This window comes from Cyclospora cayetanensis, unplaced genomic scaffold (assembly GCF_002999335.1).
Source record: "Cyclospora cayetanensis isolate NF1_C8 unplaced genomic scaffold, CcayRef3 CcayRef3_contig_68, whole genome shotgun sequence".
Classification (NCBI taxonomy): domain Eukaryota; phylum Apicomplexa; class Conoidasida; order Eucoccidiorida; family Eimeriidae; genus Cyclospora; species Cyclospora cayetanensis.
This window is the reverse complement of record NW_020312678.1, coordinates 82,234-107,295: the sequence shown is the minus strand read 5'-3', so window position 1 is coordinate 107,295 and position 25,062 is coordinate 82,234. Positions and strand designations below refer to the sequence as shown.

The following is a 25,062-nucleotide window of genomic DNA, read 5'->3' as shown; positions in this document are numbered from 1 at the left end:
CCTTCTGCTCTAAAGTATCCGCATTAGCCAGGGTCAGGAAGCCAATTGAAGTAATCCTAAACCTTCGAAATGGGCCGAGAAAGCTGTACTACAAGGCTCAGAGCCTCAACGGTGCAGTGGTGTGGAAGGAGGGCCCCTCGCACCCCGGGCTAGTTGTTTTTGCCCGTTGTGCTACCAGAATTGAAGAATGAGGGAAAGCGCGTAATGAATCTGGGCGCAAAGTAGTTCCTCAAGTTTTTCTGTCCTGCATTTACCTCGAACTCCTTGGATAGCTTTGAAGAGGGCGTTTGCCCCACAGGTGGCCCTCTCGAGAGCAGCACGCACGTGTTTTTCAGTGGTAAAACCGGAGTCTCCAAGTCACGGGCAAATACACATGGGGCTTTTTTCGATATCATGTGATGTTCTCACCCCTCGTTGATCTGCAGTTCCGGAATTTTGGAATAAACGCTGATCTCGTGCAGGTTTGATGTGACCCTTGATGCACCCGTCAGCTGAGCAACATAGAAAATATCCTCTGTTTCTATGGGGACTCGCGAATTTATAAGCTCTTAGCACCCTATTGCTCAATAGCAACTATGCATCTGAGAGGGTTGGGCCGAAACTATCCTGGATAACCAGACTCTAAAACCTTAGCACAACTGTTGATCAAAAACCCACTCTGGGCAGAGAGGCTGCGGTGTTCATTGTGCTGGAATTATTCTCCTCTTCGGTCTTTAATTTTGTCTTGGGCGAAGGCACCTAGCCTCTGCAAGATAATTCAAGCGTCTTGTTGGCCTCGTCGTGCCCCAAACAGTGAAGATCTTCTGCAGCATTGGTATTTTTCAACCGGTAACAGTCAAGTATGGGTCCTGTGGCGGTGGATTGGCGATTGTAAACGCGTGTAACGTATGCAATCCATGTGGCTGGGTACTTTCCGACGCGGTGCAAACTGGGAAGAGACACTGAAAAAGTACATCGATTGAAAGTTGCCGTGTTTACATGCTCAGCACCAGCGTTATCAGCAGATATGCCTTCTTAGAGCAGCATTTGTAGAAGCAAAACTTTTACTAGTCATCCACTTGGTGGAAATTCAGTCAACTCGATGAGGTAAAGCGTTTGCTTTTAGTCAGTGTGACATGCTTGGGGAATAAAAGTACGCTTGTAAAATACTAGGATGTTCCCTACACCACAGGCTAGACACATACTTTACTGCTGTTTTGATTATTGAAGCTGGTGCATTATAACTGCATGAGCTCCCGAGATTCGACTTCACGGCGGCTTGGGGTGAAACGTATCCCATTTGGTTTCTGCGAAACCTCGCTTCACCCAGGCACAAAGTTAGCAGCCATGGGGATTGAGGTATCTGCCTTCTTTCGGAGCGCTCTTAACTTGTGTAGCAACCAATAAATACATCTGAACAAGCACAAAGTGTTTGTAGTACTTTGAGATGCATGCTGGAAGCAGTGATTCTTTCACACCAGAGGTCGGTATAGCCTGCATAATTCACATCCTAGTGTTACGTGCAGCATACCAAGGTAACACCACCATTCCGTTGACAGCCTTCAAAATACTTCATATCGCCACCTATAATATCTGTGTGTACAGATCTGCACACAACAAGCTATACACCAGGGGAATCTGGAAGCAGGTATGATATTAACAGTGCAAGTATTAGGAGCACGCATGCACGCAAATCTCAGTGTCGATAACATCACCGTAGAGGTGCATCCAACTGTCCTTCAGGAAACAAAGTACCGTGTTTGTTGCCGCAAGTGATTGTACTTGATTGATTTCTCAGGGCATTTCGTCTCACCGCTTTTATGCCCCCAGATATCGATGAGGTCAGGCAGCCAATAACCTTGTGAAATGTGACATGGCACGGCAACTGGTCCGTCTGCAGGGACATCACTGGGCTCCTAATATTCCGGAAAACTGGATATAAGCTCAATGCTTCCATGCCCAGATACGGTGCTATGAAGAGGCTCGTAGTCGAATTTCGTTTCAGCACTTACAGTACGGTTTGAGAGAGTTCTCATCAAAGTAGTGCGATTAGAGGACAAAACTACTTAGCAACGTTCCAGCTTGTGGCAGGCACGTGTGTACACGAACATCAACGATATTTTTCGATTGTATTTCACCGCTAGGTGCATGCTGCGCCTATCCACAACTTTGTAGCTAAGTTGCGGCCCCCGCTTTGTGCCAGTTTCCAGGGATGGACTGCACCTTCTCCCCTTCTCGCGCCGTCCCGCTAGTGTGTTCCTTTCCACCACCATCCTCGAATGGGCACATGTCGTCGACGTCTGGAGACCCTTTGAAGTGCGGAAACGCAGATACCTTGGTGTGCCACACAGGCACACTAAGATTTTCACGCCCTTAAGAATTGAGGGTCCACTACCAGGTACAAGACACTAAGCAATTAGGGGCAGAAAAAATATTTGAGTCAATGCTTAAGCCTGAATTGCAGCGTTGGATGCATGTCAAAAAATCTGTGCCATAGTGAGTGCCAAAAGCTACAGGCATACGGTTGAGGCTTTAGTTAATAACGCAGGCATGGTGCACCACCGCAGTGCAGCGAGCAGCTCTGCCCAATAGATACAACCTGATATCTAAGGAAAGTAAGATCAAGATTGTAAATAGTGTGTACATGCATTAGTTAAAGGCCCAACTATGTTGGCAGAGCAGCTCCTTTGATAGGGGAAACAATGTTGTTCAAAACATTGCAAAGGGTAACTATGCTTAGGAGAGCACGAACTTTCATGCAGATGACTCATCAGTAAATGCTGTCAACACTAAAGCAAATATACAAATCAAGTCGTTGAACGTACTGAGCACAGTCTTTGCAGATCTTCGAGGTCTATCTGCAGAAGGCACCTTGAAGAAGGCGATTGCACATGTTCCTTCCATATCGTTTCCTGGCCAATGAATGTGCTGACGTAGCTGCCAAAACACTTGCAGCTAACACAAATCGTTGCTTCCTGCCCCATACATATACAGACACGCCTCTACGAGAGGGCCACATTCTGTGGATATCCCCTCTTGATGCTTTCCATTTTTCGACAAGCATGCACCAGGTATTCCAGTCAGGGTCCAACTTTCGTGTCTCATGTAGGACTATCACTCAAAAAGAACGTAGTGGTACATAGGGTGGAATAAGCTGCATGTCCGCTCCCTATGCTGAATGAAAGCAGTCAGGTGGTACAGCAATATAAAGAGCGGTTATGATACAGTGCACTTCTAGACAGCTGGAGTGTGCAATAAAGCCCCCTAAGCAGGTGCATTTAGTACTGCATGGGGAAACCTGTAGTATAGTGTATATATCCAACATGATCGGTGCTTTCATAAGACATTACACTAAAGCAAAGTCAATCGCTGCCGTGGCAAGAACCAGAAGACTCGGAAGTGTGACCGATGAGGAATTCAAGATGGACGTAGTGATCTTGCTCCATTTAGACTCCCTGCACATCATTTGCCATCACAAACAGAGTGTAATCCACCACAAACTCATCAGGATGCAATGGAATGCCAAGAGCAGGCAGAACATTGCAGGATCAGCTTACGTAAATGGGGGAGCATCGTCATTGGCCAATGCATCAGGCGTCGTCATGCACAGCAGCGCGTAGCCCTTCCTTTCAGTAATTTCCCCTGCATCTTTTTCTTCAGGCACTACTTCTTCTTGTTCTTCGTCTTCCTCTGTAGAAAATACGCGGACAAGTGGTTGTCCCTCTAGCGGCACCGCACTGCTCAGCGGGTTAGTTTCAGTGCAGATGACGGTTCGGCAGTCTGCAGTGGCATCGGGTGCAGGATTATACAAGGCCACAAACGAAACATTGGCTTGCTTCTTGTATAGCTCAGGGTTAGCGCTCCTCGTCGGGGGGCGGCCACTGAAGTTAGAGTGTGCAGACTTCCACTTCTTCACAATGACACTGCAATCGGGGTCGGGGGAACTTTGAAACGCAAATGCATATGAGCCTTCTTTGAACCTTGAAATGCTTGTACGTGCAGAGTGAACTGTTTTTGTGCCAGTCTGAAACACGCAGGAAGGAGGCCGCAACACATTTCTGATGTGCAGCGGTGTCAATGTGCTAAGCGACAGTAATGAAGTGGCGGTCAGAAGAGCTCACTCGAAGCAAAGCTTCGCATACAGGCTCCCAGGTGTCAATATATGTATTATCTGGCAGGCGACTTTGTAAGTCGCTTTCGGCTGCCTGTGTAAAGCCATTTAGTCCAGCTGCCAAGCGGGCGTTGTTGATCTCGTCCAAGCAAGCACCTTCCATGCCTGCCCAAAATCATACGATCCAACAAATATCAAGTCAAAGCGAATCATTCAAGCAAGCGTCTCAACTCGAGAATACCTGGCACGCAATACAATGTACCTCAGTACCGGTTGTTCTACGAGATCTTGAAACCTGCTTAGCCCCTAGGAGTAAATTCAAAACGAACAACCCCCTCTATTCATAGGCAAAACACCACCTGAACTTAAGGGTAAAGGAGTACCAAATGCTACTGAATATGGCGCAGATTCTACAGCGCAGTTTTGCAGCTGCAGGCTTGCGCTGGCCAGGAGCAGCATTGAGGCGCTGCTGGCAGAGAGGGACTTGATCGGCACCATCTTGGACTAATGCAAGCAGAAATGTGCAACAACTGCTAGCACGAAACCCTGTGAATTGATTCCATAAAGAGGCAATGGCTGCAAAGTCGCCTGAATTGCCAGGATCTACACGAGAGCCTGCACACATGGCCCACTTGCCATGTGGGGCCACCGAGGCGGCTCATGGCGTTGTTTGAATACATTTCTTGTGTGGCAGTTGTAAGATGAAGACAAATATTTCTTAGATAAGTTTGTTATAAGCTGTACACGTGTGCTTGGAAGGCACGGAGTGTGAATTTCAAGATTTAGTGCACGACCACGCACAACGAAGGGTCGTAATAGAGCCTCAGTGCCGAACTTAAGCCAGCTGGGGCGCATTTCTATACCCTTTGCCGTATGACAAGATAGGAATAACCTTTGTACCTTATTCATGGTCTTTATTACATCTCGCTGGATCGAATGAGCAAGAGGATGCTTTGTGTTGCGAGCAGAACCCGTAGCTGGAGCAGGCGGAGCTACACAACAGGCACGCTCTACTACCAGATTCACATTTAAGTAAGAATTGGAAAAGAGTTGGAAACTTTGGTTCTATCTTAGTACAACTTACTTACTGCACAGTGGTGCCAGATTAGTGCAATAAGGCTCAATGCTGTTAGCGTGTGAGCCAAATGCGGCATGTAACTAGCTGCGATTACCCTTAGTGGATTTAAGGTGCAGCAAATCGCACTCCTGTTGTCCCTCTTCCCGTTAGCAGACTTCTGTTCTAGTAGCTCCTCTCTGCTCCTTGTCATTACCACATAGGAATCTGGCATGCGGGGAAAGTGCCGGCTAGACAGTGAGTTGTTGCACCGTCTGAGCGCTACGAGGATCCTTACCCAGCTGCGCTTTGAAACTAGGCCCAAATCCACAGATATGATTCTGTGTATACGGGGATTATCACGCAGTGAAACAAGCAGAAAATACAACCGACAAGTAAGTAAGGGAATTCATGATGTTCCATAAACTTGATGTTACTCTGCAATACTGAAATGCCTAGGTAAAGCTTGGCGCCTCTACAGAGTCGTTGGATAAGATATCCCAGCAATATGCTGCATAATGTTAAGGCACGTTTCTCGCTGCTCAGATCCGGACGACTCAACGATGCTCACAATGTAGGGACGGGCAGTACACATGTGACTAGATACTATGGCGACTTCAAGTAAAATCCGTTGAAGTAGTGTTTTAAACAGCCATAACATAGGAAGGCCTTTAACCCAAATATGTTTCCCCAGGACGAAGTAGTCGCCGACAAAATGAATATATTCCAGCTGAATTGGGCGCTGAAGAGTAGTTGTGAAACCATGGGGATATCTGAAGGCAGCGAGAAAGCCCCTGCCCAATTTTGCTGCTCTGTTATAGCTAGGTAATTCTATAAAATTAGCATCAAGAGCCTCAGAACCAGACAGTTTCATCTGTTCGCAGACCTCCAAGTAGCGCCTTCACCCGGTTCCAACAATGTAGTGCTCAAGACACTACAGATTAGGTTGGTGGCGCTCTTCTGCTCCGACGCCCCACCGTTCGGCTGCCTGCCTAGAAGGCTCTTCCATTGATGCAGTCACTTCCTGAAATGCATCTGAGCACCAGTCTAGGTGTCCGACACCAGCTTCAGTAGTATCTGAGTCAGTACTTTACTTGAAAGATCGTACAATGTGAATTAAGGTGTCGTTGCACTCTGCAAGAATGCTTTCGTTCCCTGCACGGCGCCAAGTGGGACAGTCTGCAATGGGCTGTGCTCGTTCACAAGAAATGTGCTCTTTGGTTGCTAGTATAGGAATCTTGTGTCTGAACACGGCACTTGAATATAATACGTCTCTGCTTTATACTACACTTTATCTAAACATATACAGGGCTAAAGACACATGAGTCTAAATTTCTTGCTCTTTGCCAAGGGTTACTACCCGGCTTAGCTCTCAGTGCAAAGCATTGAAGGGTTCGAAGGGACCCCATTCTTTATGCCCCCTGCGTGGGGATTTAGAGGCACTTTAGGGGCCCCGGAGGTGTCGGGTTGCCACAAGAATTGACGTTGCACGTGAAGCACTCCTAGATATGCCCCTCCTTTCACAGATGCCCTGGCCCATCTTGCAGGGATGTAAGGTGCGCTGCGAAGGAATCGACGCAGCGAAATATATTCTACATGACCGCAGGCTAGGGCCAACGAAATTTTGTTATATGGAAGAAACGAAGCTGCTGTGGCAGCACTCACGTGCAGTGCCGCAGCAGCAGCCCCCTGAGTTCGGTCGTTGGTTGGGAAGAGCTGTTGCAAGGCCTCGTTGCTTGGTGCTTTCTCCGTGCGTTACGTGTTTTTCTGCCATCCTTGTCTGCGCAGGCGCCCTCTCTCTGCTTACGCAGAACCGTACCTGTGGGCATTGTGGCCCGCGGTTTAGGTTGCTATATAGTGCCTGGCAGCTGTACCGATCCCGTTTTAGATAAACAAGCACAAATATGGGGTACTAAAGGGCCGATGTGAAATCCCCCCATGCGATACTCAGGTCCTCAAGTGGCAGTATCTTTGACAGGCCCAAGTGCTTAACTATGTATTCTATTGTAGCGTGTGTAGCGGTCTCTCCCCAGCCTCTTTTCTTCGGTTTTCTAGCACCCCTGCAGGTGTGTCATGAAACATCTTGCTGCCAGGGGACGCATGTAGAGTAACCTTCTACGCATCCTTGCACTTTCTTCCCCGTCGAAACATCTCCCTAACGAAAATGGTGGGTATGCGCAGCCGCTGGCGAAGCCGCATGCGTTAACGGCAAGCCTCACTGTGGGCCTGTCATCCAGCTACGCAGGCCCTCTCTCATACCCTCACCGTGCCAGGGACAGGGGCAGTGCCACGGTGGCGGAAGAGCCCCACAAGGGTCTATGTGAAACACTGTGGTCTGAAGACCAGCAGTGAAATTGCTAATCTACGCCCGTCAGTGCTTACCATCGGTATAACTGGAGAGGGTCTGAGAGGGTAGGCCTAGAGTAGAGGAGGCCCTGTAGGTGTACCCTGGGGCCATAGGGAAGACCCAGGGCCCCTGGAACTTACGAGAACCCCGAGGTTCGTCGCAGCGAATAATCATACCACAACCCAGGAAGAAGCCGAACGAAAGTGCACCCCCCACCTGCGAACACTCCAGAAGAAACCATTGAAGCCTTTCTGCAGTGTTGGCCTGCTTGTGGGTTTTCCTGCAAAGATTTGAGTCGTTAAAGGTGCTCTGTGTGTGGTGTGCGCCGCTACTGCCGCATTTTGCCCTTCCGTATCCCTTCATCTAGCCCCTTCACATGTTGTGCCTATCCCTGTCTGCCGCCAGGCACGCTTGAAGGTTAGGGTTTACCATTGAAAGAGGGAGGATGAGGAAGTTCCTATTCGTTATAGCCGCATAGGTGCCCGTGAGGCCTCCAAAAATACCACCAACGGCGCAGCCCTGAAAGTCACAAGCGAAGGCAGCACGAGTATAGGAGCCACTTAATCGTGCCACGTGAAAAGAGGCACACATGCGCGTCTGCAAAGAGGGAGCTACGAAGGGAGACGACGACCAGACAGACGAGGCACAGCGGCGCAACAGCAAAAGACCAAAGTAAGGAAGCGCCCGCGGCGCAGAGGATGAGCAAAAAAAGAGGTCGCACCATCTTCATGCCCATCTTTACGGCATCGATGCAGCCTCTCAGGCGGGGGTTGGTGACGTGTTCATCCAACCATGAGGGCTTTTTGTCAGCCCGCGAGATGTACTCCGCCGCGAAGTGAGGATCGTTGATGCCAGGGCTCTCGTTGTACGGTGACCTACAAAGGGAACAACCGAACAATACGGGGCAGCAGACAAAAATACACGCCGCTGGGGAGCAAGACGCATGGGCGGTGTTTTCACGCTGCGACAACTATCTGTGGCTTCTTCCGACAGAGTCGCAAAAAGCGCAACATCAGCAGTACACGAGTAGAACGCGTCCACTGCTATATCATGAGCAGAAGAAGCACATCACAATGGGCAGCGTTGCGCATTCGCTGGCAGCAAGAAAGCGATAGCACGGGAAGGTAGTCTCACGTGTACTTGGAGAAGTCCTCACTGTTGTAGTCAATGCCCTTTGTGGACGGAGAGAAAGAAAATGGAGCACTGGATCCCCGGGAGGCCCCTGTCGATACGGGGGGAGAAGGGGGAGGCTCACTAAAGCCGGTGAAGGGGGCCGAAGAAACCATGACGCCCTTCGGAGCAGGCGCTGCAGCACACGAAGGTGCGATGTGGAAAGCACAGTCCTGTTAAACTCGAGCATGCATAACAGACCACGCCCCCCTTGCATGCGAAGGCGCATCGGCAAAAGGACTCGTTGTTGGCAGAGCCTTCTTCCTTCGGCTTTTATGGGCGCGCGTCTACCAGTGCAAATCTGCGCGTAGATACGCTGCTTCAACTGCTGCAGTGCTCGTGGCTCCCATCTATAAAGCTCTAATCCAAGCACACTTCGCTTTCACTGCTATGAGGTGAGCCTCACGAGGCGGGAGGGTTTGTAGTCCCGGAGGCAACTCCGGAAGCGCCTTATCCGTATTGGCGGGAGCCTCGGTAGGGGCAGAAGGGGCCCCCCCAAAAAGCCTGCAGCAAAAATCACGCTAACGGTCGAATGCCACAGCTGCAGGTTCTCTTGAATTCTTCGCCCGCGGGTGCAACTGGTTTGGCCATCAGTGTTGCACGTCGGTGCAGGTGCTGCAGCGCCTCTTCCGGCTGGCAAGAGTGCGAGGCGTTGTTACTGCGGAATCTGGTGCTGAAGCTGTTGCTGCTTCTCTAGAGAGAAAATCGCACAACTCACCAGCTCATGCTCTCTCGGGCAATCGGAAGGATATGTGCAGGTGCTGTTGACGGGGGGCCCCCCAGGGCCTCTCCAAGGTAGCATGAGGCAGGAGGCTGCCCTCCAGGCTAAAGGCAACAAATGAACGCGAAGATCCTGCAAAGGGCCTGAGAGCTTATCTGTAAGGGAAAGCAGCACAGGCAAGGGCACCAAACACCGATCAAGGGCCCCACACCACCCGTCGCGCTCGTTCAGGGGTTCTGGGGCCCACCCAGCCGCATTAGAGGCCATTCGGGATCTCTAACAGAGCAGCACAAAAGCCTTACTTGAGTGTTGCAAATAGTGACTTCATCGGGGCTGAAGGCTAAGGAAAGGATTGGAGTGTCATGTGACTTGGACCTCCCCAGAACGTCGCCTTCCGCCCTGGAGGCACTCAAGCCCTTCGCCGCACGGACGGCATGCACACACCCCCGAGTACTGCGCGGGGAAGTTTTCCTTGTTTCCCCAATTCCAGTCAATATTGAACCGCATCTTTGTCTCAAATGAGGCGTGGAAGCCAGCGCCAACACACAGAATCTGCTGCAGCATTTGCGGACTGCAGCGGCGAGCGACCTTGACCCCCGCCTGACCAGCAGCAGCAGCAGCAGCAGCAGCAGCGTGCGCTGCAACGGCAGCATTGCTTGGGGTGTGCTTGGTGCTTGCAATTCAAAACAAGTGTTTGGCATTCTTTATTTTCGTGTGGCTACAACAAGCAGGGATTCCATCAGCTGCACGCCGACAGAAGACACCAGTACCTGCACGGAGCCGGTAGCACCAGCAGCAGCCATCAGGCATCCCTTGGAATCGCAAGGGCAACACCAAGGGCCTTACACTCTCTAAGAACGCAGAATCGGCCCTTGACGTCCCTTTAGTGTCTTCAGTGACGTCAGCCGCCGCAGCATGAGCTCCGCTGCAGCCCACCCTCCAGCAGTAACAGCTGCCTCAGCAGTACGCCACAGGGCCAGTTGCAATACAGACACCAGACCGTCCTTCAAACGAAACTTCGAGCAAGTGCACGCTTCTGTACGTGTTTCTGCTGGATTATTCAGCTAACCGATGTGTAGTGGGGCGCAGGCTATAACACTTTCTGCCAGCTATGGTAGGTGGGACCTTTGAAGGTAGTGACAAGGGGGATTGTGCACCTTCTGAAGATCCCCACAATTTTCTGAAATCCGTGGAGCTCTCTCCTCCTTGCCTCCAGCTGCTACAGCGCCTTCTCGAGACAGGAGGGGACAGCAACGTGAAGAAGGGCCTCGCAGAGCAACAGCAGCTACTACAGGAGCACACTGCATGCAGCATCCTTCCACGCAGTTCCACAGCACGTAATGCAGCAGTGAAATGGATGGACAGCAGAAGCATCGGATCTAGCAGCAGCACCAGCAGCAGCAGCAGCAGCAGCAAGCGGTGGTTGTCAATGGGGAAAGCCCCCAGAAGGTCACCCCCCGATGAGGCCTATCAAGAAGGCCCCCTCTTGGCTCCCTGTGAATCCGAAAAGGCTGAGACTATTTCCACGGGTGCAGATGGTGAGACTTCCCGACGGGAGCCTCCATCGCAGCCGCGGCTGCTCTCGTCCCTTCTGCCTGCCGCAGCACTTCCGTCGGCGTCCAGAAGCAGATGGTTGGAAGAGACTTCGCGAGCAGAGCTAGTCCGATCAACAGCTTTTTTAGCATCGGCGCGGTCAGCAGCAGAGGGTGCGGTGTCTGCGTTTGGCGATGGGAGCCTTGCCTGGTTGGGCTTTGAGGCTCCTCAGGGCAGCAACATCAGTACAAGCAACATCAGCACAAGCAACATCAGTACAAGCAACATCAGTAAAAGCAACATCAGTAAAAGCAACATCAACCCAAGCAGCACCAACACAAGCAACATCAGCACAAGCAACATCAGCACAAGCAACAGCAGCGGAAGCAGCCCCACAGGAGGAAGTAGCAGCGACAACACGGCGGAGGTGTATTGTTTTCTCCCGAATGGACCTCAAGGTCAGCAGACGCTACAGCAGAAACGCGACAGCACCCAACTTCTCGGTGAGCAGGTAAATACCAGTTCTACGCCGATGCCCATCAGCAGCGCCATCGCTACCAGCAGCAACAGTGGTGCTCACGGCAGCAACACTGTACGCAGCAGTAACACACTCAGCCCTCCGAGCACCAGACACTGGGCTTACTTGTGGTTTAGGAGGCTCCTGCGTTCCTCGGCAGCTCTGCTGCCTCCAGGGCTTTATGGGGGTGGCTCCCTGCTCGGTTCTCAGACTCTTCACCACGAAGCAGCCGTTCCCTCCATAGCAGCAAGTGCGGCAAAAATAACAGAACCGACACAGGAGCCAAGAGCAGCGGCAGCTCCTCCGACCGCGCAGGATACGCCAGATTACCTTGAATGTTGCCATGCAGTTCCTCGGCGTTCGTCTTCTACTGCTTTCCTCCCTGAAAGCTTCTCTGTGGACGCACCTGGTTGTGCTCCTGACACTGCTACCAGTGTGAGTCTTACTTCTGCTGCTGGGGCTTCCGCCTTTGTGGCATTTCTGCCGGGTGCTGCAGCGTCGACTGCAGTCACTCCTGTAGCAGCAGACGGCCTGAATGACGCTGCAGCCACTGCAGCGATTCGTGCAGTTGCAGATGTAGAGGACCTTGGAAACGGCGGCTGTTTGCCGTGGGAGCCTTCAGTGCACGAACCCTCTGACGATAATTGCAAAAACAGCAGCTTTACTGACACAGCAGACGGTTCCGAGTGGGGGGACCTCTGGCAAGCCGCGGCAGCGTGGGCTGACTGTGGAGGTGCTGCAGCTCTTGGAGGGGATTCGCTGCTGCTTGCTGCTGAGCTGCTGAAGGTTGCTGCTGCAGTTGCTGCTGCTACTGGAGTTCGATACTGCAGTGGGCTGGCCATACGCCTCAAACATGAGCAGCAGGTGCAGTCAAAACTTAAGCAGCAGAAGGAGAAAGAGCGACAGCGACTGCAGCAACAAGGAAGGCGGCAGCACGAGGTACGTCTTCTTGCTGCAGCAGCTGCACGGCTGTGTCTAAAGGCCCTGGCCGCAACCGAAAGATCCCTCAGGCTGGCTACAGACCTTGTCGGTGAGCGTTCAAAGCAGATTGCACGACGGACTTGGATTGATGCGACTCCCTACGTCAGCGCCGGAACCTTGCCTGCAGTGGCTGCAGTAGCAGTAAAATTAGCGTTTTCAGCAGCGAAACGGCAGCAGCATGCGTGATTTGGTTGCTGCGCTAGGCCAGCTGAAAGGAAGCTTGAAGCCGGTGTTTCCTTGGGGCCGCTCTCTGAGGGACGCAGTAGAAGCTCAGGCAAAGATGTAAAGATCTAGAAAATTAGCTACCCCCCTTGCTGTTGCTCGTTGTGTCTCAGGAGAACTTTCTTGCCGCATCGTCTTCCGATCTGCTTTGCTGCTGGCCAAATGGTGTCTCTCCATCAGCAGCTCCACGGCAAGTCGTTGGTGCTGCTGCCCTAACCCCGCCATGGGTGCTGCGTTTTCTCTGTTTCCGTTTTGTGCCGGGTGTGCTGTGGTCCTTACAAGACCCTCGGGTGCTTTGCTTGAAATTTTCGCAGGATGTCGTTTCCAGCACCTCAAACATATCACCTTTTCCGCCGCTGCTGGTGCTGCCGCCACTGCCGGTACGGCAGAAGAACCGGGAAATGTTGCTACTGCTGTACCATCAGCAGCAGCAAGAGCGGCTGCCAAAGCGTGCAGCACCGCCACACCTGCCTTCATACTGTGAGACGTCCAAGGCGTCATTTGTTACGGGGGGCCTTCCTGTCCGTCTCACAAAACATCTAGTGCCTAGCGCCAATGACGGATCAGAGATCCCCAAGGCCTCCTGCCCAATTCCACATGAATTCCCCATAACCTCTATCGGGAGATCTTCCGAGAGGCTTTCACAGCAAGGGGCAACTGCGGACTGTTCCTGCCGCTTCTGCTCAGCAGCCGAAGGGTACTTGCCTGGGGCCTTCCCTTGGTTAGGGGGGTCTTCAATCGCTGCTAGCCTGTGCAGCTTCAACAGTGGCAAAAACAGTGTCAGAGGACTTTCTCGAGATCCCTTTGATAGTGGAGAGGACGTCGGGCTTCTCGACTACAAGCTTGTTCTGGATCGGGCTGAGATGCTCCTTACATTGGTTGCTGAGCAAATAGCTGCAGCTGCCATCGCACAAACATCACAGGCGAGCGCCTGCGGCAGTTCCATACAGGCAAATGAGCCTTCAACTGATAGTTGGGCTCCTAAATGCCACATACGCAAGGGTGCGCAACTTAACACACCAGGAAGCCCGGATTCAACTATCGTAAGGATCCCTGGATTTCTTGAAGCTGCTGCAGTAGCACCGAACCCGTCGTTGACTGACGCAGCAGCGATGTACATCTCAGTAGGGGATTCAGCAGCAGCTGCTGTTGAGGCGGCAGCCGATTTAAACGTGGCTCCTATTTTATGCAGTGGGGTGTCTCTACGACTGGTTGCATCACGCGTGCTCCTTGAGTTCCTTGAGGGAGCTAATGCATGTACGCAGCTAAGATTCAAAGTAGCCGAATTAACAAAGTGGCTAGATCACCTGCGGTTGGTTTCAAAGGAGTTGTCGGATCAGTACCAGCAGTAACAGGAGTAGGCGCAGCAGCAACGGCACCCGCATACTAGGTGGGCCCTTGTTTGTTTCCGCACTCCACATTTGAGCCCATGTCCCCACAGGTTTTTCTGTAAGGCCACATAAGCGCGACTAACAAAGAAAGTAGAAGCAGGGCTTTATTAAGTATGGTAAATGTCTAGGCGCAGAGAGCAGCAGTAGCAATAGCAACCCGAGCAGTGGTGGCAGTGCACGGAAGTATAAATAGGAAACGCTACATGTAGCCACATCCTAACTGGAGAGGCGGCCACTGGCAGCGTTTCAAGCCACTAGTGGCCTTCGTTTAGATCTAATTGCTGTTGCAAGGCCCCATAAGGCACATTTAAAGTGCCGCGATCTCTCTTTTCCGCACAGCGGTGGCATCGGGAGCCTCTCCCTGCAGGGACTACAAAGGTGACCCTGGTTGTGAGGAATCGTCAGATGCATCCTGTAAGTTGCCTTTCCTGTTTTTATGAACAAGCCAGGCATTAGATTAGCTATACACACATTTATTGAGACCCAAGAGGATTCTTACTGAAGATGTTCACTAAGCACGATGGAATGCCAGCCAGCAAGCGGGCGGTGCGGGGTCTTGGAAGTCCGCATGTTTTGCGAGTCAAGGGGTCCCACCGTTGAAGAGCTTTCATTTCACTTCCCTTACACATATTTCTGTCAGGCATTGGACAGGAGTAAAAGACCTCTGTCTTGGCCTACAAGAGCGCGGACAGGGCGCCAGCCCCGGCCAATGCTCTCGTGCCAGTCAGTAGCTCAGTTAATGAATGAAAAGAAACACCCTCAAAGGCCCCTTCTTTTGAACGGGATACCTTCGTGAGCGACCTTAGGCCTTGGCTCTCAAGCTACGGGGAAACATTGTACCCCTGTTGACATTCAATTGCAAACAGTACTTTGGTAGTGCCTTGTAGGGATGTCGGGCACCTCCAGTTGCGGCAGTCACAACAGCCTCACACTCACCGAGTTACCGACTCAGGTGGAGCTGGAGGCCCTCAAAAGAGCCTTTAATGCCTTGGATGCTGATGGGGATGGTCGCTTGAGCTCTCACGATATCCTCAGTACCCTCTGCCGCCTACGCCATAAAATAACACGGGCAAGCCTCGCAAATGCACGCATACAGGAGAGGGAATAACTCACGGAGAATGCGTGTGTAAAATTACAATTTGAACAAAGGGGAAGCATGTATAAGACACAGCGACAAAGTCACAGTACACAATAGGGACACGGCAGAGGAGACACGCAGGAGCTCTATATACAAACACTGGGAACTATAGTAAGCCCCACTATAGGGTTATGAGATAACAAGCTTGACTGGATGCACCAAACAAACCCCAAAGCACAAGAAGGCGCCCAGTTTAATGAAGCGTGTCTACGGTTGAACTGGCACCCTAGACAGGAGACAGGGCCTGAATCTAAGATGAAGTGACGGCGACACACAGAGATCACCAACATAAGCAATCAGGACTGTAGTATCAAAATACCAGGGCAGACGGGCAAACATATACCACTGCAACAGCAGGACTCTTGTAGCAGGACAAGCAGCAGTAGAGTTTGGCACCCGCAGTGGTCCCTAAGTGGCTGTAAAAACAGCCCAGGTCGTAGCTTACGTTCCTGATCCTCTCGATGCTAATGCATATCCTGGTGCTTCCCCTGCTGCTGCCACTGTTGCAGCAAGAGGTGGAGGTTATGCTCTGGGAGGTGGACGAAGACCTTGATGGGCACATCAGTTGGTCCGAGTTCCTGACGCTGTACCAAAGAGGCACCGGAGATGCTACAGGCATGACTACCCTACACCAATCCCAAAAAGCCGAACTGTAGTGGCAGAACGTACACTAATACCCGGATTTTTGTAAAGTACGCAAGACGTGGAGCTGATGGTCCACCAGTCCATTCTTTTATCTTGAACAAAAGAAAATAGAAACAGGAACACTCACTGGCTAGGCCTGTCACAACTTCTCTTGGGAAGCTCTGTTTAGATGTTTAGTATTCCTCATACCCCGCCCAGTTTGTGCCTATTGACATTACAAGTGAGGCTGCTTATACAGCTGCCTCTTGTGATGCTGTTGCTGGCTCTTCTGCTGCTGGTGCCCTGCTTAGGGTTGGAGCCACGTGGGCTGTTCCATGTGGTTCAGTTCTTGATGTACGACAGAGATCTTAAGGGTGAAATCGGTGTCGAGCAAACCCTACAAATTCTCTTTGTTAGATTTGGACGCGAGCTCCTTGACGAAGTACGACGGCTTTAAGGATTAGCGTGTAGAGTTTTGGGCTTTGATATACTATGCAAAAATATGTGAATAACCGACTGCGCGGGTACCAATGATACAAAAATCTTACGGTATTAGATGCTGTCGTATTACAAGAATAATACTCATACCTTAATCCCTTAAAGAGTAGATCTATACCCGCAGTCCCTGAATGCACAACCTCAAGCATGCGGGAACTAAGTTCCAGACACGCCAGTGACCCCTACCCCGGGTACCTTCCAAGTGTTGTGTGCGCACTTAGGAGATCCAAGCGATATTTGGAGAAGAAGACAGGAAGCATGAAGGACCGGAGAAGAGAGTGACGCTAACGGAATACCTCGAGCGGGTCAAAGATAGGACCAGGGTCAAGTAAGTGCAAATGGAGGGCCCTAAGGCTGCCCCTTCAACATGTGGCCTGCATGTTAGGAGCTTGTTTGGCATTGCAGAACCTCCCGTATGTGCTTCTGGTCTCTTGAGGGTTTAATATACAAATTGTTGACGCCAAATCACGAGCAATACACAAAACCTTTTCATGCTTGTGGCTCAGGAAGAAGGGTATTACATACCCAAGGATGAGAAGAAAAAATTAGACGTCACAACGTACGTATACGATTTCGCAATGACACAAAAGCATAGTAGTCCCTGCACCGTAGTCCGTAAGCCCGAAAAAAATCATGGTGTATATGCCTCTTCGAGATTAAATAGGCTGAAATTTATATTGTACAGCATGAGTATTTCTTAATCAGCGCCCAGAAGCGCCTCCTGGTGCTTCTTGTGTCCCCTCTAACGCCTGATTTTGTAATATCAACAAGCGGCACATGAATAAATCTTTCTTTGAAAGAATCACTCTTCCTGTCCAGTCCCCCTTTACACAGGCGTCTGCCCCAAGATGATTCCTACGTGACAACAGCTGAAGATCCGAGTCGCCCACAGCTCAGCACTTCTCTTTGCATCTTCACATGCGACTAGACGCCTGGGCATTCTTCTGGTGGGATCCTCTGACAGCATTTCAATGCAGATGGAAGGAGCAGATGGAGCCTTCCTTGTGATACGCCCGCTGCTGCATCTAAAGAAAGATAAGGCTTTAGGGGGGAAGCCAGTACCGCGGTGCTTACAATACCGCGAAAGTCGCGCCTACTGTGGAGGACCGCGGTACAATGGGGGAGGCAAATATACCTGGTTTTCCCGTTTTTCTCGAGGCCTCCGCGCTGCTTAATATGCACCTAGCTAAGACTATTTCTCTGAATAACACTGTGTGATGCATGTGGCTGTGCGGGCTACGGGAGGCCTGGGCTGGAAGCCCGGCGGGCAACGACGGCTTTTGAATATCCCGTTGGTTGCAGAAAAGGTTATAGCTTGAATTCAAGGGAACTATGCATACCATGAACTCAAAAGTTTTTAAAAATTAGTAGAGAGAAAGGCGGTACATATAAAGTTGTGAAGCTGTTGAGGCTGGCTTCAACTCATTCCTCATTGAATCCTTGAGTGTAAGGACGTGGTGAATTCATATTTCGAGGTAAGTCGATGCTGGTGGCGCTGTCCTAAAGTCACGATGATTGCGTGCTTCCCGTGGATTCACTGAAGGCTTGCTCGAGGCTGTGAGCAGAAATCTTGTTCTACACTCCCACAAGCGTGTGAGCGCTCGCTTCCTATAAATGTTTGCTTCCAAATGCGAGTTACCCTCTGTGTCATTCTAGCTCCATGGTTTGGCGCGAGTAGTACTTGCAGCTTTGATGGCGGCACGGCCCCCTCTTAAATGCTGGCCCGCCCAAGCGTATTGTGGATAGGGGCGTTTTATCGGTGTGTGTGGGCTGCCCCTGCTATACATGTGCACCTCCTTGATCCCCTAGAAGCGTGTAGACATTATTCAGACAGCCATGCGGATTTGTCCTTAGCTACGCTTTTGGTGCTAGGTCAATGGTACTACTGGGTAGTACCCTTTGAGCGTGTTCGAAATGCGCTACACTCCGTTTCCATAAAAACGGTCTTTCGCTGCCTGCTGTGATTTTTACTCATGAGTCAAGCTCTAATTATGGTAGATTGCCTACACATTTCAATTGAAACTTTCCTGGAGACTATGAATACACTTTATAATGCAGACCAGAATTAGATATACAATTTCGGGACAAGGCACAGCATAGGACCACTGGAGTCTCAAGTCCTTGTTCTAGGGTCCACGAGCAGCTGGAAGGCAGCCAGAGCGTCCTCTGTTTGAGCCAGAGACGTATTCTACTATATATTTTCTTTGAGTAAAACCAAAGGAGTTACAGAAGATGGCTACAAACGGGAGGACGAGTCACAGAAACAGGAACCTGCACGAGGCGTGGGCCGAGAGCTCGGCGCCCGTAAGGTCCGCTGTTTCTATGACGCTGCTGCTGAGGTTTTGCGCCCGCATCATTCGTAGGGTATGAATTTTGAGACAATACATTTATGAATAGGAGTTAGTTGTACGAAGTATTTGCTTGTCAAAAGAAACATTAGCAAATAAGACCCAGCTGTTCTTCTGCTGCAGTCGCTGCTGTTTCTGCTGTCGCGTCGGCAGTGCAGCTGGTTGGCTGCAGCAGCAGCCACTGCCGTTGCGGGGGCTGCTGTGTGTCGGTTTCTTTGCTGGCTCGTGGGTTTTGGAGATGAAGTATATCAGGAGCGCTGCTGCAGCACGCTGGATGCAGCATCGAGGGCAAGGAGACTGTCAGTCCCTGAGGCGGCTGCTGCACAAAGGGCTACTGGACCAACAGTAAGCCGTGCTGTTCCTCTCTTTCCTTCCGTTTCGTTTACTATTTTAGCTGCCTTTCGCTATCCAAGAACCACCGCTGTGGTCTTTACTGGTAACAAGGAGCTGCCCAGACATTGGGGTATGTTAGCTGGACGTACAGCAACAGCGGCACTACCAGCAGTAGCAGCAGACCACGCCATCTCATGAAGAGAGAGACTTCTATACTGCTTTTCATGTCTTCCTTGGGCTTCGCGTTTCTTCGGTTTCTTCGTTTCCTCTACTCCTCGCTCGATAGCGAAACACCCACAAACTGAGTAGCAGAGCTACCCCATACAAGAAGCAACAACGCAAGAAACCTCCGTCTTTTATTGCTGAGAGCTGATTGTTTCCTCATAGCCTTTCGCTGCCTATGCATATCGTGCGCATGTAGCTGTCCGCCACTGGCCAGCCATCTTGGCTTGCTATTGGCCAGCTGTGTTGGCATCCTTGATTTTAGGGGCTGTGATCTGCAATGGGGGAAAGCTTACCGGAGCTTTCGGGCCGGATACGCACATTTGTGCGCATCCGCCCCCCGCAAGGGCGCGAGAAAGATGCGGAAATTGCGCTACGAGTGCCGTCAGCCTCTCGAGTGGAGGTTTCGGATTCAGTACGGCGCCATCGATGGGCCTTTGAGGTAGATCGTGTCTTTGGTCCGTCTGCTAACCACCAGGACATATGGGAGCCCGTAGAACGATGTATAGAGCGTGTGATGGAGGGATACAGCTGCTCGATCTTTGCTCACGGGCAAACCGGTACAGGCAAGACGTATACCATGCTGGGACCAGAAATAGTCAGGGGCTGCGGATGCGCTGATCCTAAAATACAGCTCAGCAGCAAAGCTGCAAGACTCCAACTCATCCAGAAACGACTTTCTTTAGCCAGCAGGTCAGGAAGATTCAGGGCCCCTCAGTCGGCAGCCTGCCAATACAGCGCCTTGTGTTTTCGTGTCTAATGTGTGAGCATTTAAAATACTTATGCCGCTCCTTGTTTCTTCTATGGATGCCAGCGGGACACTCAATGAGCCTGTAAAGGCAGCGACAGCCCAATATGGTTCAGACACCCCAAGATATTTTGCTGTGGTATGGCTGTCTTCTGCAGCCGTATCCCATCATTGCTGAAGTCCAAGTCCTGCGGCATTATTCCGCGAGCCTGCGAGAGGATCTTTCAGCTGTACGTCTCTTCTCTATGCGATAGCTGCAGGAACTATGCCTGCAAGTCGCTCTAGTGAAACCTTGCTCACAAGCCTCCATTTTTGGCTTTCTGATGTGAAGACCCGCCTGACTTTGTTACCAGAAGTAGTAGCACGAGGATGGTTCACTACTTGCGGGACGCCTGTGATTGCAGAGTGCGAAATCGCTACGGAGAGGACAGCGGAGCTCACGTTAAGGTTTTCGCTTCCTATATCCAAGTTTACAACGATAAGCTCGTAGATCTGCTGGCAGTAAGTTCCTTCAGTAGTGACAAATGCGGCACCAGCCACGCTGACTTTCGCAGCAGCCTTATAATACCCACTGAGAATTACTTTACGCCTCTCCTGATTGCGTGCTGTGTGCAACAAAGGACCCGAGCGCAAAGCCGACACCTCTCACCATCATTCGAAGCCCTACCAATCCAACCGCCACTATAGTTCAGGTACCGTTAAAGTACACCATCTAGCGTTACATGATTCCAACATGGCAGCTTTGCCTGAAGAAAATGAAGTGTGCGTAGGGAACCTTGTGCATCCACTCGCTGTACAGACAGCTCGGTGTCAAAGGGGGTAGCGACTAAAGCATTGTGACATCGGAGAGCGAGACAGACATCGCATTGCTAGAGTGTGCAGATGTTTATCCTGAGAATGAATGCTGATAGCTGTCAGTTTAAGCAGGAAAAGGACGTGCGGGAAGGCTGAATGCATAGATGTTTGTGGTGTTTGCTATTGCGACTCAGGGCCTGCAGTTGTTTGAGGTCACCTCTTGCGAGGAATTGTTGCACTTACTCTTGAGGGGTACTTTCTACAGAACCTTTCGGGCCACAAGAATGAATCCTATGAGTAGTAGAAGTCACGCCATCTTCCAGGTGGAGCTGAGGCATTGCCTCCCCACAAACTCGGCAGTATTCAGACAGGCCAGACTGAATCTAGTGGATCTCGCAGGTCGGCCTTCCTTCGTCCTGCTGTTTACTCCTCACAGTTCTCTGTATTTTGAGTCAATTGCCATGCCTATTTCTGCCCACGTAGCGGTATTCCAAGCCAGCTAGCCATCTGTCAAGCTGTCGGATACCCCTAAGCGCAGTGCCCAGCGAAGGATCTGTTGTCATTAAGAGTGAATAATATTTTATTGCAGGCAACGAGCGCTGCGACCCCATGAAGAGCGTTGGGAAGAGTCATATGGAAGAAATGGGGGCAATAAACAGAAGTCTCTCGGCTCTCATCCTGTGCATCCAGCAGCTCAACTCGGTGAGAACCAATAAGCGTCGCACTCGAGCTACCCCTTGACTCCTGCCTGCCTATAGAGTAGCCTCTGCTGAAAAAAGGAACCTCTCTGTACTTCTCTTCCCTACTGCCTCTCTCCATCTCTGCTCGCATCCCTTCAGCGTGTCTCACAAGACATACTTCAAGCCACATTGATAGGGTGGTGACTTTTTGAAAATAACTGCCGAATAGAAATGCTCACATGGATGCTGCTGGCGCATGCGTGTTTCAGGAGGGCTCTACTGTGTCATTCCGTTCCTCGGCGTTGACGCGCCTACTGCAGGAGTCCCTTGGAGGGGGCTGCTTCACAGCTTTTATATGCACGATCTCCCCCTCTTCCCTATGCATCCGTGAGACCCTGGCAACGCTGCGTCTGGCTGTTCGGGCCAAAGCAGTTCGCCTCTCTGCCAAACCTAATAAGTTGACTGACATGCCACACGTACTCCTGGCTCTCAAAAAGGAGGTCAGAGTGCTGCGTGAAATGCTCGAGCAGGGCGCGAGTACCCCGCAGACCCAGCTGCAACAACAGCAGGCACAACAGCAGCAGAGGCAGAGGGAGGAGCCAGATGAGGAACCAGAGGCATGTCTCGCTGCTGTTGTTAGCTTAGGCACTCACGGCAGTCTGCGGCGTTGTTGTACCGCACTTCCTGGGAGCTTGCTGCGCCGTTCAGCTTCCTGTCCTTCGAGCCCAGCAATGACACTTGAACGAGTGGATATCCCATCTAAAATCTTAGGAGCTCAAGGACTTCCCCAGAGATGCACCGCGTGTGGAGAGCTGGCCCTTAGTACAGGGCCTCACAGCAGTGAAGGGTCTGGAAGCCCTTGTAGCACTGCCAAAAGAATGACATTGACTCCTACACCACAAAGTCACCAGTCGCTTAAACAACTCGAGAAACTTGAGGAAGATCCGGCAGAAGAAAGTAACGCTGTTTGGGGGTCCCCGCAGAACGACGAAAATCATGAGAGGGGCTCGTGGAAGCACAAAACCACTCGGACGCAGTGGAAGGAAGCAGAGGCAGCAGCGGAAGCAGTAGCACCTCCAGGACCGATAGACGTCATGGATCCTGAGCCTGCTTCAAGGAAAGAAACGTCGCAAGGTGCCTGTAGCAAGGAGGACTTCTGTTGCTGCTGTGAGCAGCCCCTCGCACACCCCCTCACTCCACAGCACTCAGAAGAACATGCATGGGCTGCCGGTACAGAAGCGGAGGCAGACGCGATAAAAGTCTCAGAGCCGCTCCAGGAGGTGCCGAAAGAGGTCGCGGAGGCGAAACCTGGAGCACATGATGCTACGGGAAAAGAGGGGGCTCTACTGCCATCAAGCCTGTCGGTTGACGGTCCAGATGAACGTGGAGGAGCATATACTACCGTCAACTCGGTGCAACATGAGGAATACCAACAGTATCCGGAGGAACAGAAACAACAGCCAGATGAGGAGCATCAAAAACATGTAAAAGGCACTGTAATGGCCCGTGAAGAGCTGCTGAGCCAACTCCTGCAGCAGCAGTGCTTACAGCAGCAGCAGCAGCAGCGGCAACTGGAATCACAGCAGATCAAACTACAGCAGCTGCAAGATGAGCACGAGAAACTGAAACAGGAGCACAGACAGGCCACTGCAAGGCTTATTCTTCAGCAGCAGAACCAACAGCAACCACAGCCGCTGCTGTCTGAGGGGCTCGCCACAGATGGTTTGTTGGTTTTTTCAGGGCCAAGATGTCACCGCGCCTCATCCATGCCCTCCACATCAGCAGAAGGCGAGAGGGGAGCGGCAGAAAAACAGGAGAATGGCGACCAGCAGCAGCCTTTCCTGAAGAGCTCAACGGAGGAGGGAAGCAGTGAAGTGGGGACAAGAATGGCGGCAGCAGCCCAGCTGTATAGGCAGCAGCAACTACAACGATTGCTGCAGGAGCACCGAAAATTGCAAGAGCATCGGATGCACCTCACTGCCAGCATCGACAGAATCAAGACACGGTCACTTCAGGTGTCTCCGTCAAGTCATGCGCTGCATCAGAAGCAGCAACAACAGCAATGGCAACAGAGCCCCAATCCAGGAAGCGCACAGCTGGTGACGGTGGCTGGTGCAGGCGACAGCACAAACAGTCCATCGGGCATGGCAACAATGGATGGTAGCCTTTCTAGCTCCTGGGAAATGCGGCAGCCTCAGGCACAGCAGCAGCATTACGGAACACTGATGAATCCGTCCATCTCCCGTAGCCGCATAATTCGGCGCTCTCAAGCCTACCAGCCACAGCATCAGCTTCAGCACCAACAATTACGTGGACAGTCACAGGACACCTATTCTACCCGCACAAGCACCAAGTCTAGCGCGTTTAGTAGCAACACCCATGAGCATGCCGACTCAAAAGTGGTACTCTTACAGTCTCAGCAGCAAAGCCGGACGCCACAGCAGCAGCAGCAGCTGTGGGTGTCTGCCCAGGCACCCCCCCAAAATCTCACCCACAGGGAAACATCAGCAAAAGTAGCAGCAGGAGCTTTTAATTCTTGGGGAGAAGGCTTTCTTTTGCAGCAGCACCAACAAATATTTCACTCTCAGCAGCCCTTCACCGGTGGTGCCTCTTTTGGAAGGCTTTCTGCATCGTTTTCCCCTCGCCTTCAGCAAGAAAACAAGCCACAGCATATTCTAAGCTTTGATAGTTATCCCGCAGGCACTTCTTTGAGGCATTCGTGCAAAGCACACCCGCAGCACAAGCAATGGCTTGACCTGCAACAGCCCCAGCCGCATTCCACTCCAGAAACAGCCCCTTGGCTGTCGTCACCTGCGCGCCTACCGCCTGTGGGGCACAACCAACAGTGGCTAGGCCCTATTGAAGGGGGGCGATCTGTGGGAGGCCCAGTGGGAAGTCACAATGAAATCAATTACACTAATTGGAAACACCCCAGGGGATTCAGCTGTGACAGTGCCCCACCGACCAGCACAGACGTTGCTACAGGAGACACGTCGGCCTTCCCATCGACACGACAGTACAGGGGTGCTCCTCCGCGGGAAACTAGGCAGTACGGCGTGGCTGCGGAAGCCAAGAAGAGGCCATACGCGGCATCAAGCGCAAGTGCCAAGCTCAAGTCACACGGTGGACTGTCAGAGACGGTACTGTTGCCGAGCCCACCCGGACAGCCGCTTGCTCATCGCGCTCTCCCCTACCGATACGCAGATGGTGAGCAGCCGCAGCAGCAATTGCAGCATCAGGTGCAGTCACAACAGCAACTGCAGCAGATGCTTCCCTGGAATACGGTCCAGCTCCGCAGTACCTCGTATACCTCTCCCGTCACCTACCAGCGGCAGGAGGACTCAGCAGCTGCACCAGCACCGGCATCAGTAGGGGAGGTGGGAAGGAGTCACAGCCCGCTGGTACCACGGCACCTGTTAAGCCCTCTACCGCTATGCAGCAGCAGCAGTAATCCGGCAGTAAAGACAGCAGCTGCTGCAAGACCTTGGGGACCTCACGCATGGTGTAGTGAGAGCCTCTCTCACTTTCACGAAAGCCCACCACTTCATCCACCTTTCTCTGCAACAGGGGCTGCACCTGGGAGCCTTGGCGTTTGCGATGCAATGCGACCAACTTTGTGCTGAAGTGGGCCCCATACCGCTACAGCAAAA

The 25,062-nt window shown here is 51.7% G+C and overlaps 5 protein-coding genes across 5 annotated transcripts; 3 read left to right on the top strand and 2 right to left on the bottom strand.

Annotated features, from left to right (window-relative positions):
- Window positions 1-2,154: 2,154 nt before the first annotated feature.
- On the bottom strand, window positions 2,155-4,588 carry LOC113146842. The gene is given in 5 exon segments (XM_026335394.1): window positions 2,155-2,335; window positions 3,330-3,434; window positions 3,537-4,003; window positions 4,101-4,282; window positions 4,423-4,588. Coding segments are annotated over 5 exon segments (1,101 nt in total).
- Window positions 4,589-8,621: 4,033 nt separating this feature from the next.
- Window positions 8,622-9,387, bottom strand: LOC34617492 (branchpoint-bridging protein). The gene is made up of 3 exons (XM_026335410.1): window positions 9,380-9,387; window positions 9,068-9,165; window positions 8,622-8,797 (listed from the first exon to the last, which is right to left on the bottom strand). The coding sequence occupies exons 1-3, from the start codon at window positions 9,385-9,387 to the stop codon at window positions 8,622-8,624; spliced, it is 282 nt and encodes a 93-aa protein (XP_026191195.1).
- A 1,424-nt stretch (window positions 9,388-10,811) lies between these two features.
- On the top strand, window positions 10,812-13,987 carry LOC34617493. Its single transcript, XM_026335393.1, has 4 exons — window positions 10,812-11,125; window positions 11,570-12,462; window positions 12,749-12,869; window positions 12,964-13,987. The coding sequence occupies exons 1-4, from the start codon at window positions 10,812-10,814 to the stop codon at window positions 13,985-13,987; spliced, it is 2,352 nt and encodes a 783-aa protein (XP_026191178.1).
- A 928-nt stretch (window positions 13,988-14,915) lies between these two features.
- On the top strand, window positions 14,916-16,987 carry LOC34617494 (calmodulin-like protein 5). Its single transcript, XM_026335392.1, has 5 exons — window positions 14,916-15,110; window positions 15,674-15,779; window positions 16,100-16,230; window positions 16,508-16,609; window positions 16,793-16,987. The coding sequence occupies exons 1-5, from the start codon at window positions 14,916-14,918 to the stop codon at window positions 16,985-16,987; spliced, it is 729 nt and encodes a 242-aa protein (XP_026191177.1).
- Window positions 16,988-19,469: 2,482 nt separating this feature from the next.
- Window positions 19,470-25,035, top strand: LOC34617495. The gene is made up of 10 exons (XM_026335391.1): window positions 19,470-19,882; window positions 20,342-20,438; window positions 20,558-20,629; window positions 20,927-21,131; window positions 21,322-21,434; window positions 21,682-22,918; window positions 23,153-23,281; window positions 23,428-23,572; window positions 23,910-24,552; window positions 24,748-25,035. Exons 1-10 carry the CDS (start codon window positions 19,470-19,472, stop codon window positions 25,033-25,035), a joined length of 3,342 nt encoding a protein of 1,113 aa, XP_026191176.1.
- The last annotated feature ends 27 nt before the right edge of the window (window positions 25,036-25,062 follow it).

Excerpts from the sequence above, each read along its gene's own strand:
- LOC34617494 (XM_026335392.1), top strand. The coding sequence starts at position 14,916 with ATGTCGGGCACCTCCAGTTGCGGCAGTCACAACAGCCTCACACTCACC. Across the intron at positions 15,111-15,673 it reads CACGGGCAAGCCTCGCAAAT|CAAGAGGTGGAGGTTATGCT; the intron begins GCACGCATACAG and ends CCACTGTTGCAG. Across the intron at positions 16,610-16,792 it reads GGGTCAAAGATAGGACCAGG|GAAGAAGGGTATTACATACC; the intron begins GTCAAGTAAGTG and ends CTTGTGGCTCAG.
- LOC34617495 (XM_026335391.1), top strand. The coding sequence starts at position 19,470 with ATGGGGGAAAGCTTACCGGAGCTTTCGGGCCGGATACGCACATTTGTG. Across the intron at positions 19,883-20,341 it reads CGACTTTCTTTAGCCAGCAG|AGTGCGAAATCGCTACGGAG; the intron begins GTCAGGAAGATT and ends CTGTGATTGCAG. Across the intron at positions 24,553-24,747 it reads ACGGTGGACTGTCAGAGACG|GAGGACTCAGCAGCTGCACC; the intron begins GTACTGTTGCCG and ends TACCAGCGGCAG.
- LOC34617493 (XM_026335393.1), top strand. The coding sequence starts at position 10,812 with ATGGGGAAAGCCCCCAGAAGGTCACCCCCCGATGAGGCCTATCAAGAA. Across the intron at positions 11,126-11,569 it reads GGCGATGGGAGCCTTGCCTG|GAGGCTCCTGCGTTCCTCGG; the intron begins GTTGGGCTTTGA and ends CTTGTGGTTTAG. Across the intron at positions 12,870-12,963 it reads AACCCCGCCATGGGTGCTGC|CACCTCAAACATATCACCTT; the intron begins GTTTTCTCTGTT and ends TGTCGTTTCCAG.
- LOC34617492 (XM_026335410.1), bottom strand. Across the intron at positions 8,798-9,067 it reads ACTACAAACCCTCCCGCCTC|CGCCTGCTCCGAAGGGCGTC; the intron begins GTGAGGCTCACC and ends CGTGTGCTGCAG.